We start from the raw sequence: 13,545 nt of genomic DNA, 5'->3' as shown, positions 1-13,545 counted from the left end.
ATTTTAGTATGAAGTATATATTGACTTAGTGAGCCATCATTTTTAGCCTAAATCGTATTTTGCACTAAAACCAATTTTTCTTATTTTGATTTGGTGAGAATTTGATTTTCTAGTATTTTTATTTGAATCCAAAAGGGGGTACTGCTTTATTTACATTGTAAACTTAAGTAAATGGAGTAATATAAAAATAAATAAAAGTAAAATGACAAAGACATTTACTTAAATGCTGAAAATGAAAGTAAGGTAATCTGTACTGTGCCAATGATTGAACTAACATTGAAAGTAAGTTAAATATATAGGTTTTATAATTTTTTTCTTAAAAAACCACACTAGGCTACAACCCACTGTAGCCCTTAGTGTGGTTCCACCCTTGAGCTCCTATTACACAGATACCTCAATCACGTCATCAAAGTTAACATATTTTTAGATGGAGTTGATGACAGAAGACAAAGTAGGTCACCAAATTTGGATGAAGGGATGAAAGTTGACAATTTTTAGTTTGAAAGAGTAAAGTGAGATTTAACCGAATTTTAGAGTAAATTGGTGTAATTAAGCGGTTATTTATAAAAGAGAAATCGAGAGAGAAGTAGAGCCTCTTTTTAACCGACTAGCTCCAGGCGACCCAAAAACAATCGACATAAATAGGAAAAAGAGGGTCTATGTCGGTTGACGGCAGTGCAATGGCAGAGTGATGATGATGCGGTTGAAGAACAAGAGAAGAAGTAGAGAGAAACCACAGCACATCATCATTAACATACCTCAGCAGATTTATTCAAGAAAAAAAAGATAAAGACAGAAAGACAGCAAGGCATTCGCTGGGCATTTTTGCATATTTGGATTTGGTGGCATAGGAATATCAGCCCAACACACAAAAACAACAATGGTTCAATTGCAGCTTGGAATTGGAAGCTTATGGTTATAGCACCAAGCACCTCGAACCCCATAGCCACACGCAACCACCAGAACCCAAGCAGAAGCGAATTGGGCTTTTTGAGGGCGCCAAATGTCAGCCTTGGTGGCTCGCACTGGCCGCCATCAGCAGCGGTACGAGGGCGGTCACCGCCTCGTTTCGGGGTATGTGTCTCGTTAGATTCACTGATGCTGGTAATTTTTGTGAACATGGTAATGAAATTTTATGCCTGTGTTGGGTTTGGAAAACCCAAGATTGTGATGACAACGGCATCATAACCACTGTCTCTTCCTGTCTCGTTGTTCTGAGTTTGTTTGTATTTTATGTTTCAATTCGCAGCTCCTAAGTTCCAAGGTGTTGCTTTTGTTAGGGTGTTCAATATACATATATATGCATTCTATAGATCAGGCATTCTGGTCTTTCTAACTCTGCTCATTCTTCCACCCGTTGCCAAATTTCTTACCCATCAAAACCAAATTTCATAACAGTGAGAGTGAGTGTGAGACTGGGTTGTTGTTAATAAGAAGCATCACTGCTGCTCCTGGAACTCTGCTTTATGTCTTTGGAACTCTGCTTATTCCTTAACGTGTTATCAAATTTCTTACTTATAAAACTAAAAAGAAAAGTGGTATTTTTCCTAATTTAGAACCAGGGGTTGCAGTTCTATTAAACCACTTATGGTCGGCTTGTGGGTTTTTCGCAAAATGTTGAATTAGCCTTTAGACGAGACTGGATCGTTAATTTATGAGAACCTTAGCGCCCGTTGAGGGATTTTTATTTTTATTTTATTTTTTTGTCATTTGTCTAACTAAAGGAAAAGAGAGACTCTCAAATGTCACAATTATCTTTAAACAACACTGGATCATGCCACAATCATCTGTCATTCTGTAGACGGTTGATGCTTACAGACCCTCAAATGCCTGGACTTGGTGAGTTCTGAGTTGGTAAATGTATGCATTCTGTACTGTATGTAATTGTTACTGCAGTTGACCTTGCCAGTGTCTGTACTGTACATAATTTGTTGCTAACAACTAGTTATTTTGTGCATCAGCTTTTTTCAGAACTATTCTATATCAGATTATGCTACTTTAAGAGTTGACAAACTTTTGTATCTTGTCATATATATTTATGTATTTCTTTTAGAACTTACCCTGCCAAGCACATATCACAAATTATATTGAGAGCATATGTTTATTTATGTCTCTTCATCTAATTTCAGTTGTGCACAGGTGTATTCCCTTCAAGTATACAAATCTTGTTGAAAATAGTGATGGGACACATGAGAAGGTTGTCGAAGTTCTAATGATCAACTCAACTAGTGGACCTGGGCTTGTCTTTCCGAAGGTAGAATTTATTTCCTTTCATTGTTAATTCTTTTACAAATACAATTTGTGTAAACATATTAATAACTTCATGCTAAAGAGGTCTCCTTTGTTTCTCATCTATATTTATGTGTTTCTCATCTATATTTATGTGTGTGTGTGTTAAGTTCCAGACCCTTCAGATATGCACATACCACTCCTTTGTTTCTCATCTATATTTATGTGTTTCTCATCTTTATTTATGTGTGTGTGTGTGTGTGTGTGTGTGTGTTAAGTTCCAGACCCTTGAGATATGCACATACCACAAGCACACATACTAAATAGATCTGGAACCATAATGGCCACAAATATCTATGAACAAATTTACTTGCTTAATACGATATTCAAGGCTATTGAATGTGTAAAAGGCATATAAAACAATAATATATGACCACTCTTAACTGTATGGCTGTTTAATTTAAAACAATAATATATGACCACTCTTGACTGTATGACTGCCATATTTCTCTTTTTATTTTGGAGTTTCCATTCAGCTGTTGTGAATCCACAGAAGATGGAATTTAACTCACCACATGTCTCCTTCAGCAGTAATGTTTTATCTTACTTAAAAATGAAGGAACCCCACTACATCTGATGTAGAAAATGAAGACCGCCCCAAAAGGTAACAATGCCAGCACCTAGAAGCACTTAAAAATGCTAACAACCTTAGTGAAAGAAACACTAGGATCCTTCAAGATCTTTCATTTCTCTTTCTACAAGAAACTCCAAAAAAAAAACAAAAACAAAAAAAAAAACATTGAGATTTGATCTCTCCCTCTCTCTCTCTCTCTCTCTCTCTCTCTCTCTCTAATATGGACGATTGGAAATGTGTAAGAATTTTTTCTTGTATGGGACAGGGAACATGCGAATTTCTGCTTACTCATTTTCATACCCAACTAGCACCAAAATTGTAAAAACACAAGTCTTAATTGCTGTGGATAAGGATATAAGTGACTATAGAAATTTTCGGTATTTTCTCAAGCATGGAAATCTAGGATGAGTATTTTTTATTAGAGCTTTCCATGTGAAATGAGTCACCTAGGAAAAAAAAACTTTGAAACCTGTGATTTGTTTCGTTGGAATTTCCATTTTGCAGTCCCTTCTGGCTCCTGCCCAGAAAAAAGACTTCAAATCAAAGATGTTAAGGAAAACTAGCTATCTCAGATGTATTACCACTTTGAACTGCTCTCCCAAGATACCTTTCCAACAATTTTTTAGCTGCCATCGATTAATGATTGAAATCTCTTAGATGTATTATAATTTGTAAATTTTTATGACTCCTCAATTTTATCTGCTATACACTTTGAATTCTTTAAAGGAAACCATGACTTACAAATCTTAAAACTTTACCTTCCGTTTAGAGTGAATCCACACATAATTCATTCCAAAAGAAACCAATTCAATGCAAGTCTGCATTTGCTTTTTGAGTGACTTCACGTGATAAGGCCTTCTCTTCTCCCTACCCTTTGTTGATAATGGAAAAGTTCCATCCAACTCTGATCTAAAAACCATCTCCGTTTCTCACCTGCATAACAATTTATCATGTAACTTTAGTTTTCTTCTGTTTAATATAGGCTAAAATATATTTTTCTGCTGCTGTGCACAGGTTTTGTCCTTTTAAATTATGTCACTGAGATCAGTGATATATTCAAAGCCTGAAATCTAGGGTTGCTATTGAGTTCAATTTTGATGCACGAGTGGTAATACTTGAATCAGCTATCATTTATATATGTCATACCTGCAATTATGACATCTATTTTAAATCTTAGGGTGGATGGGAAAATGATGAAACCGTTGAGGAAGCAGCAATACGTGAAGCTGTAGAAGAAGCTGGAGTACGAGGAGATATAATGGTAAGAACTGCCTCTTTCTTTCATATATGCGTGGTTAAGTTCTTCCGTGTGGTATGTGTTGTTGGATTGTGTTGTCCTGTCTATGAGTATGAGTTAATGCTAGTAGTGCCAGTAAAGTCATCGAACACCATGAATGTTTCAGTTATATGTTTGTCAGTTTTGCATTCACTTTCTTGATTGAGCAAAGACTATATATGATCATTACGATGTCTATAATGGATGAAATAGATGTTAAATAATGTAACGAGCTATTGTATTCATGGAAATATGACCAGGTAGTCAATGAAGAAATGATCATGGATAGAATTATGAGCCTGATGTGATTGATGCCATTTTATTGTCCAAGTTTAGCATGTACTGTTTCTAAATTAATAAATAGGTTTATCTATGCGCATGTAGATTTTTTGAAGATTGACTAGCATAGCATGAGTTTTAAAAGTGTTATTTACTCTTCAGTATTATTTCCCTGCTTTTCTGACTTTTGAAAGTGTAATACTGGATTCCTTTCTTCCTGCCACCGTTCCTAGTAAGTAATGGCCAACAAAGTATTCTGAGATAGATATTGGGCTAAACATTTTTTCTTGGGTGTCTTTGGAAGATATATGAAAACTTGTTCTCTGATTTTGATTGCCCTTTCCCTTCCCACTCCCAAAACTGCTTCCGGACTTAATATAATTATTGCTATCAAAGATGACTTATGCCTTATGGTCAGAAAAAGACTTCTTTCTGCCAGCAGTTCCTTATCTTTCAATCTTTGATTATTTGTGTGTTTCAGGATTTTTTGGGGCACTACTTTTTTAAAAGCAAGACTCTGCAAGACGAGTTGAGTCCTGAAGGTTTGTGCAAAGCTGCCGTGTTCCCTTTGCTTGTGAAGGAAGAGCTCCAGTTTTGGCCAGAACAGAATACTCGTCAAAGAAGTTGGCTTACTATTCCTGAAGCTATAGGACTTTGCAGGCATCAATGGATGAAAGAGGCTCTTGAGGCCTTCTCAAGGTGGTATGCAGATCAGATGCTGAGCAACCCAAAGAAAGAGAACCATGTAATTTCGCCTGACACATCCGCACACCAGGATTAACTAAGAAGTCACCTGACTAAAACTGATTACAGTGCCTTTTCCTTTCCGTTTTCAGGGTTCAGGCATACCCCGAGGCTTTGACGGCCACCTTAGAGAAACATGTCGGAGGAGCTAATACAAGCTCGACTAGCAAATGTACCTGTCCTACTAACATGCTAAAAAAGAGATTGGAAACCAGCTAGCAGTTTGGTGTGATAGTAAGAATTTTCGCATTTGACTCGGTTTCTACTTAATCTTGTTTTAGGGATTCTACCTCTCTTTGTTTCCTTCCCGCCCACCTTCTCTGTGGCCTATTTTTGCTTTGTGGGGTATCTCCCCTCTTTTGGCATCAACTCCTGAATTTATCCCAAAGTGACATGGCGTCCTCCCATGCTGTGTTGGATCCAGGTCAATATGGACGGTTCTTGGGAGCACTTGGGGATGGGTTTTGGTTAACTCATCAAGACCATGCTGGTTTTGTTTTGGGTGCTTTTGCTCTAATTTGCCAAGCTCTGTGGCTGTTGAGGTCCTAGCCGTGATCGAGGCAGTTCAGGTTGCTTAGATCCAGGAGTGGCCCGATATTTGGTTAGAGATTTATTCTGCATTGCTTGTGGCATATAGATTCTGTGTTCTCTTATATCTATCGTGAGGGTAATAGAGTGATTGATGCGTTGGCCAACTTTGGAGTGCTTTCGTTGAGTTTTCAGTTGTCTGGTTTTTGGTTAAAGTTTTTTTGATTTGTTTTTATAAGGGGTAAGGTTTTCATGTACCCCATGCGTTGGCCAATTTTTTATTTGTTTATTTTTAATAATACTAGGGACACTAAATTTGTGCACTAAATTTGGATTCTAAATGATGTGGCATATGCGACCTTATCAATACTTAATAAACTTTTGCAACTTGGATTTTAATAAACTTATTCCAACTTGGATTTTAATTAGTTAATTTATTTTATGGGCAAAATAAAATAAAAAAACATAAAATTTAAACAGTAAAAAAAATAAATTCTGCGGCCGCGTTCTTGAAACCCTAGCCGGCATCATACTCACGTACAAGAGCCAAAACTACAGTAGCCAAAGCTCTTCCTTGGGATTATTTGCATCTTCTCCTTCTCCTTCATGGATAAGGGAGAACATGGTGCAATCCAGTGGCAAAAACAGAGAAGAAATGGTACGATCTAACTGCAAAAACATAGAATAAATTTCCAGAAAGAATTAATGAGTCGTTTCTTGAGCCTAAGTTGATTTTTTCAGAAAGAATTAATAAATTTCCAGGAGGAGAAGGAGAAGACGCATATAATCCCAGCGAAGAGCTTTGGCTGCTGTACGAAGAACTTTGGTTGCTGTGCTTTAGCCTGAAAATAATCCCGAGCAAAAGACGCAAAGCTTTGGCTGTTGTACGTCCGTATGACGACGGCAATGGTTTCAAGAACGTGGCTGCAGATTTTTATTTTTGTCCATAAAATAAATTAACTAATTAGATTATGTTGTAAATGATAGATGGCCCACATGTTGAAAATGAGGAGGAACATTGAATGAAATACCATGTTTTTACAGGAAGTTGAAGACTTATGAGCTTAGTCATTATTTACAAATAGTAAGAAGCAATTATGAGTTAATGTTGTAGAGTAAATGCTCTGCTTGTAAAGCATATATCATTTCTCTATAAATAGTGGCAAGTTTCAGGCTTTGAGACACCAATTCGAAGAGAAAAAAGAGAGAGAAATATGAGAGTTAGAAACTTTCATCTGAGAGAGAAAATTCTATCAATGTAAAACCAAAAGAGTAAATACAATTCCGTCCTAATATTCAGTGGTATCTTCATACTCTGTCTATTTTACAACACGTTATTAGCACAATAGTCTCTTTTCTTTGCCTCTAAATTTTTCTAGCTAAATATTATGTGGTTATTTCTCTGTCTCCTCTCTGTCATATGTTTACTCTCACTTTACTACTATGATGACATGCAAACTTTCTTTTTTGTATTCTCACAATTTTTATGTTGTTTCGTTCATGTTTGTTTAATTTATTTTTTCATATTGTAATTTGGAACAGCGCTGTTTTATCCCCTATTCTATTATTTTATGGCGGTGTAGTTCCATTGCCCATCACGTTGTCACATATATTATTGTAATAAAAAGAGTGGTGTGATTTTAAAACCTATCTTGTTATATCTTAGTGGAGCAGTTATATTGCCCATAATATATAACTTATTCTTTACTAGATATATAAATGTCACAATGATATACACACCTTGGACAATGCAATTAAGCATTTGTAAATACCAATGCGTGGTGTGGTAAACCCAATATATAATATTTTATTAATATACCATTTAATTTTTTTTAATTTTGCCGTACTTTATTTTTATGAAAAAAAATTCATTAGTTAATATATATGAACAATGGGGTCTGAAGTTCCTCAAACAATTAAGGATCTGAAGTTCCTATTAAGAAATAGCTTAATGTCCCAGATCTCTAACATGAAGTTTTGATTAAATCAAAAATATTTTTGGCATTAAATTCAAAAATAAAATCTTGTTGAGAACCTGAAGTTCTAACAAAGTGCAAACAGATCATTGCAAATTCTGATACATCACATTTTCTTTTGAAGATGGCAAACTTAGCAAAGCTGGAATGGACATATCTGGGAACAACTATCTATCATGGGTCCTAGATGCCAAGATCCATCTGTAGGCCAATAGCCTTGGAAAAACCATTGTGGATGAAAGTGATGCATCCCTAGAAGAAAACGCAAATGCCATGATATTTCTTCGCCGTCACATCCATGAAGCGCTGAAAAGCGAATAGTTGATACAACTGGTTTTGTGGAAAGCCTTATGCAAAAGGTATAATCACCAAAAAGACGGTGATCCTCACAAGAGCCATATATGAGTGGACACATTTGAGATTCCAAGATTTCAAGTTAGTGTCCGAGTACAACTCGGTGATGCACAGAATTACCTCCCTAATGAAGTTATGTGGGGAGAATATCTCTGAGGGTCTGAGGAGGATATGCTTGAAAATACCCTCAGTGCTTTTCATACTTCAAATGTGCTTCTGCAGCAGCAATATAGACATAGTGGTTTTACAAAGTACTCAGAATTGGTATCCTACCTCTTATTGGCCAAGCAAAATAATGAGCTTCTTTTGAAAAATCACCAATCTCGCCCAACAGGCTCAGCACCATTCTCTAAAGTGAATGATGCATCTAAGGAAGTTAATGCCACCTCCTCTCGTGGCAATACCCACAGATATGGGTGAGGAGACAGGCATGACTGCTGGCAAGGGAATAGAAAATACCATAGTGTCCATTTGCATCCTGGAATAAGGAGAAAGCTCAGACAAGACATACGCCTAGAAATGTTAAGGGCGCTTGTCACAGATGTGGCGTGAAGTGACATTGGGCAGTACCTGTAGTACACCGAAGCATTTGACGAATCTTTATCAATCTTCACTTAAGGATAAGAAAGTGGAGACAAATTATATTAATCATGTTGATTCAATGAATATACTAGATCCACCAGCCACACATGACCCATTGAAAATATTCCATTAGTTAGACATGATGCATCTGGATTTTTTCGACTTTATCATTAAAAGGGGGAATGAAGTTTATGGGTCCAAATTAGATTAAATCCCCTTATGTACCACTTTCATTATTTAAAGTATTGTTTTTAATTTTCATTTCTATTCAATAAAAGTGGCAGTGTTTTTCCTTCACATTGAATAATTGTTCATTGATTCAGCTTATTTTTTTTATTTGAAGGCATGGATATAAATTATGGATGTTGCCAAAACAAGAACACTAGCAAAGATATTTGTCTTGCAGATAGTGCGACTACTCACATGATCCTTCAAGATCGAAAGCATTTCTCAAACTTGATGCTTACAAAAGCAAAGGTAACAACCATATCAGGTCCTGCAAATCTGATTGAAGGCTCAGGAACAGCCCAAGTTATGTTACCAATGGAACAATACTGTTCATTCAAGATGTTTTATATTCATCTAACTCCAAAAAGAATCTATTGAGTTTTAAAGATATAAGTTTGAATGGCTACCACATTGAAACAAAAAAGAAGAAGAGAAATATGGAATATCTTTGCATTACCTCCAGTGATACCCAGAAGCGTATACTGGAGAAGCTTTGTGCACTCTTTTCAGGGTTGTACTATACAATCATATGGACAAGGATTGTACCATACAACCATACGGACAATTGAGGCACTTAATGTCATGGATTAGAAGTTCATTGACTCAAATGCTTTTAAGCTTTAGCATGACCGGTTGGGTCATCCTGGATCCACCATGATGCGTAGGATCATTATCAATTCTAAAGGACATCCATTGTTGACCAAACACATTATGTTGTCAAGTGATATCTCTTGCCAAGCTTGTTCACAAAGGAAATTGGTAATCATGTCATCTCAGCCAAAGGTTGATGTTGAATCCCCATAATTTTTACAGAGTATCCAAGGGGACATTTGTGGGCCTATTTATCCTCCTTATGGACCATTTCGGTACGTTATGGTCTTGGCTCATGCATCTACACGATGGTCACATATTTTCCTTTTGTCCACTCGGAATATAGCATTTGCTAGGCTCTTGGCTTAGATAATTAAATTACGAGCCCAATTCCCAGATTATCCCACTAAGTCAATTCAACTCGATAATGCTGGTGAATTTACATCTCAGACTTTTGACAACTACTACATGTCACTAGGCATTGACATTGAAAATCCTATTCCTCATGTTCATATTCAAAATTGTTTGGTTGAAGTTTTGATTAAGCGTCTTCAATTGATAACTCGCACTTTGCTCATGAAGACAAAGTTGCCAATTTCTGTTTGGGGATATGTCATTTTACATGCAGCATCACTGGTGTAGTTGAGGTCCATTCCCAATAATCAATATTCTCCAATACAACTCTTGTTTGATAATTAGCCAAACATTTCGCATTTAAAAGTTTTTGGTTGTGTGGTTTATGTGCCTATTGTACCACCGCAACGTACTAAGATGGGTCCTCAACGCAGATTTGGGAATTTATGTTGGTTTTAATTCACCATCTATCATTCGATATCTGGAGCCCCTGAAGGGTGATATCTTTACCGCACGGTTTGAGAATTGTCATTTTTATAAGACAATTTTCCAACCATTAGGGAGAGAAAAATATGTTCTTAAAGAACAACAAGGCAAACTCGTTCCTGAAGAATGACATGAATTATTGTGGGATGTATCCACTTTGTCTCATCTCGATCGCTCAATGCGAAAACAAAGTGAGGAGGATCATTCATCTTCAAAGTATTGCCAATCAAATGCCAAATGCATTTAATGATGCAACAAAAGTGACAAAATCACATATCCCAACTGCAAATGCACCTGCAAGGATTGATGTCCAAAATGGGCCAAATAATGTGCCAACAAATGATTCATCTATTGCACGCCTAAAGCGTGGCAGGCCACTAGGTCAAAGGATTCAATTCCTCAAAATAGGAACTCGATTGCCAAAATGAATTCAAATGAAATGAATGGAGAACCCACAATTCATGATTCAAATGCCCCCGAAGAGGCATAGGTACTTCCTGAAAAGGAAAATGTCTTTGGTGAGACAAATGCTCCTGAAGTGGTTGTGGTACCTGAAAGTCAAGAAATCTCCATAAATTATACATCAACTAATGAATTGTGGAATAGAAATGAGATGACCATTGATGATATATTTTCATTCTCAATGGCTACTAAGATCACAAAAGATGTCAATATTAAGCCTCGCTCTGTTGATGAATGCATACAGAGACAAGATTGGACCAAGTGGAAAGATGCAATCCAGGCATAATTATATTCTTTTGAAAAAAAGAGTGTTTTTGGACCTGTTGCAACAACTCCACCCAATGTGAACCCTATAGGTTACAAATGGGTATTTACAAGAAAGCGCAATGAGAAAAATGAGATCGCAAGGTATAAAGTGCGACTCTTTGAGTAAGGTTTTTCACAAAGGCCTAAGATTGATTATGAAGAAACATACTATCTTGTAATGGATGCAATTACATTCGTTACTTAATAAGTTTGGCGATTTCAAAAAAACTTGACATGAGACTTATGGATTTCATTATTGCATATCTGTATCGAGAATTGGATACAAATATATACATGAAAGTCCCAAAAGGACTTAAGCTGCCTAAAGCAGCGAGGAATAAACCACGAGGCATGTTCTCAATTAAATTGAGACGATCATTGTATAAAGCAATCTGGGAATGTGGTATAATCGTCTCAGTAAATATTTACTTAAGGAAGGATACGAAAATGGTCTTATTTGCCCATGTGTGTTTATTAAGAAATCAAAGTCTGGATTTGCAATAGTGGTAGTATATGTCATGAATCTAGTCGAAACTCTTGAAGAGCTCCAAAAGATTGCTGAATATATCAAACGTAAATTTGAGGTGAAAGACTTTGGAAAGAAAAAATATTGTCTCAGCTTGTAGATTGAGCATAGTGCTAGTGGGATTTTGGTCCATCAATCAACTTATACTAAAAAAGTATTGAAGCAATTTGGCATGGACAAGGCTCATTCACTTAACACTCTAATGGTCATTCGGTCCCTTGACACTAAGAAAGATCCATATCTTCCAAAAGGGGATGATGAAATGGTCCTTGGTCCAGAAATACCATACCTTAGTGCAATATGTGCTTTATTGTACTTAGCACAATGTACCAAACCAGACATAGCATTTTCAGTAAATTTGTTAGCAAGATACAGCTTTGCTCCAATAAGTCGACATTGGAACGGCATCAAACATATTCTACAATATCTTCGTGGGACAACAGACATGGGTTTTGTCTATTTCAGTGAATGGACCAATTCCCTGAGTTTTGTTGGATATGCTGATGCAAGATACCTCTTTGATCAGCATAAAGGTCACTCACAAACTAGGTATGTGTTTATATGTGGAGATACTACAATCTCATGGTACTCAACAAAACAAACGTTGGTCGCTACATCTTTCAATCAATTAGCAATACTTGCCCTTCATGAAGCCAGTCGTGAATGTGTTCGGTTAAGGTTGGTGATCCATTACATCCAGAGCACATGTGCCCTACCGTCAGCAACAGAAACTCCAACCATCCTGAATGAAGACAATGCAACTTGCATTGCTCAAATAAAAAGAGGATACAGCAAAGGTGACAGGACCAAACACATATCACTAAAGTTTTTCTACACACACGAGCTTCAGAAGAGTCAAGAAATCAAAGTTAGAAAAATCCGTTCAAGTGATAACCTGGCAGACCTATTCACCAAATCTTTGCCTAAATGTACATTCCAAAAGCTAGCGCATGATATCAAATTACGTCGACTCTGCAAGCAACCGAATTGAAGCATGCAAAATCAGGGGGAGCATTCAAGAGTCCTCTAACACAGGACACATGCACGTTGTACTCTTTTTCTTTTGACTAGGATTTTTCCCACTTGATTTTCCTAGCAAGATTTTAATGAGGCAACATGAGTGCATTCAACATAGTTCTAATGTCCTAAATGAAGTTGTACTCTTTTCCCTTCGCTTAGGTTTTTTTCCACTGGGTTTTTCCGAGCAAGGATTTAATGAGGCAACCAATCAAGAGACTTGTAGGCATCCAAGAGGGAGTGTTGTAAATGATGGATGACCCACATGTTGAAAATGAGGAGCAATATTGAGTGAAATACCATGTTTTACGAAAAGTTGAAGACTTATAGGTTTAGTCACTATTTACAAATAGTAAGAAGCAATTATGAGTTAATGTTGTAGAGTGAACGCTCTGGTTGTAAAGCATATATCATCTGCCTATAAATAGAGACAATCTTCAGGCTTTGAGACACACTACTCCGAAGAGAAAAGAGAGAGAGAAATCTGAAAGTTAGAAAGCTTTATCTGAGAGAGAAAATTCTATCAGTGTAAAACCACAAAAGCAAATACGATTCCACCCTAATATTCAATGGTAGTTTCATACTCTGCCTAATTTACAACATAATCCAAATTGGAATAGGTTTATTAAGTATTGATGAGGTGGAATATGCCACATAATTTGGGATCTAAATTTGGTGCATACACATAATTTGAGATTCAAATTTGGTGTTCCTAGCATTACCTTTTTATTTTTATTAGGGGTATAGAATTTTTACTAGCCCAATTTTTTAAAATTTTATTTATTGGTTGAATAAGACTAATTTTGGTTATGATGAGCAATTTAATAATAAAAGCACTAAAACAACATGATGTGCAAAACATATCAGTTAATAACCACGACCATGTGAATTGCTGTCATGCCCTCTGGGATAGAGTAGAAATCCCGTGTAAAGTGTGTAATAGATAAAGGGGCTGAAAAATGAGTTCAAATAA

The 13,545-nt window shown here is 36.4% G+C and overlaps 1 protein-coding gene across 2 annotated transcripts; it reads left to right on the top strand.

Annotated features, from left to right (window-relative positions):
• On the top strand, positions 550–6,093 carry LOC18769852 (nudix hydrolase 16, mitochondrial). Of its 2 annotated transcripts, XR_002272633.1 has the most exons (6): positions 550–1,074; positions 2,140–2,254; positions 4,041–4,124; positions 4,900–5,163; positions 5,255–5,396; positions 5,587–6,093. XR_002272633.1 is itself a non-coding variant. In XM_020569097.1 (5 exons), exons 1-5 carry the CDS (start codon positions 1,004–1,006, stop codon positions 5,312–5,314), a joined length of 594 nt encoding a protein of 197 aa, XP_020424686.1. In that variant the 5' UTR covers positions 550–1,003; the 3' UTR covers positions 5,315–6,093. The 2 variants fall into 2 exon arrangements, 1 of the variants encoding a protein (XP_020424686.1); XM_020569097.1 differs by having other exon boundaries at positions 5,255–6,093.

Source organism: Prunus persica, chromosome G7, assembly GCF_000346465.2.
Source record: "Prunus persica cultivar Lovell chromosome G7, Prunus_persica_NCBIv2, whole genome shotgun sequence".
Taxonomy (NCBI): domain Eukaryota; kingdom Viridiplantae; phylum Streptophyta; class Magnoliopsida; order Rosales; family Rosaceae; genus Prunus; species Prunus persica.
Note: the sequence above shows the minus strand (reverse complement) of the source record. Positions and strands in the feature narration are given on the sequence as shown.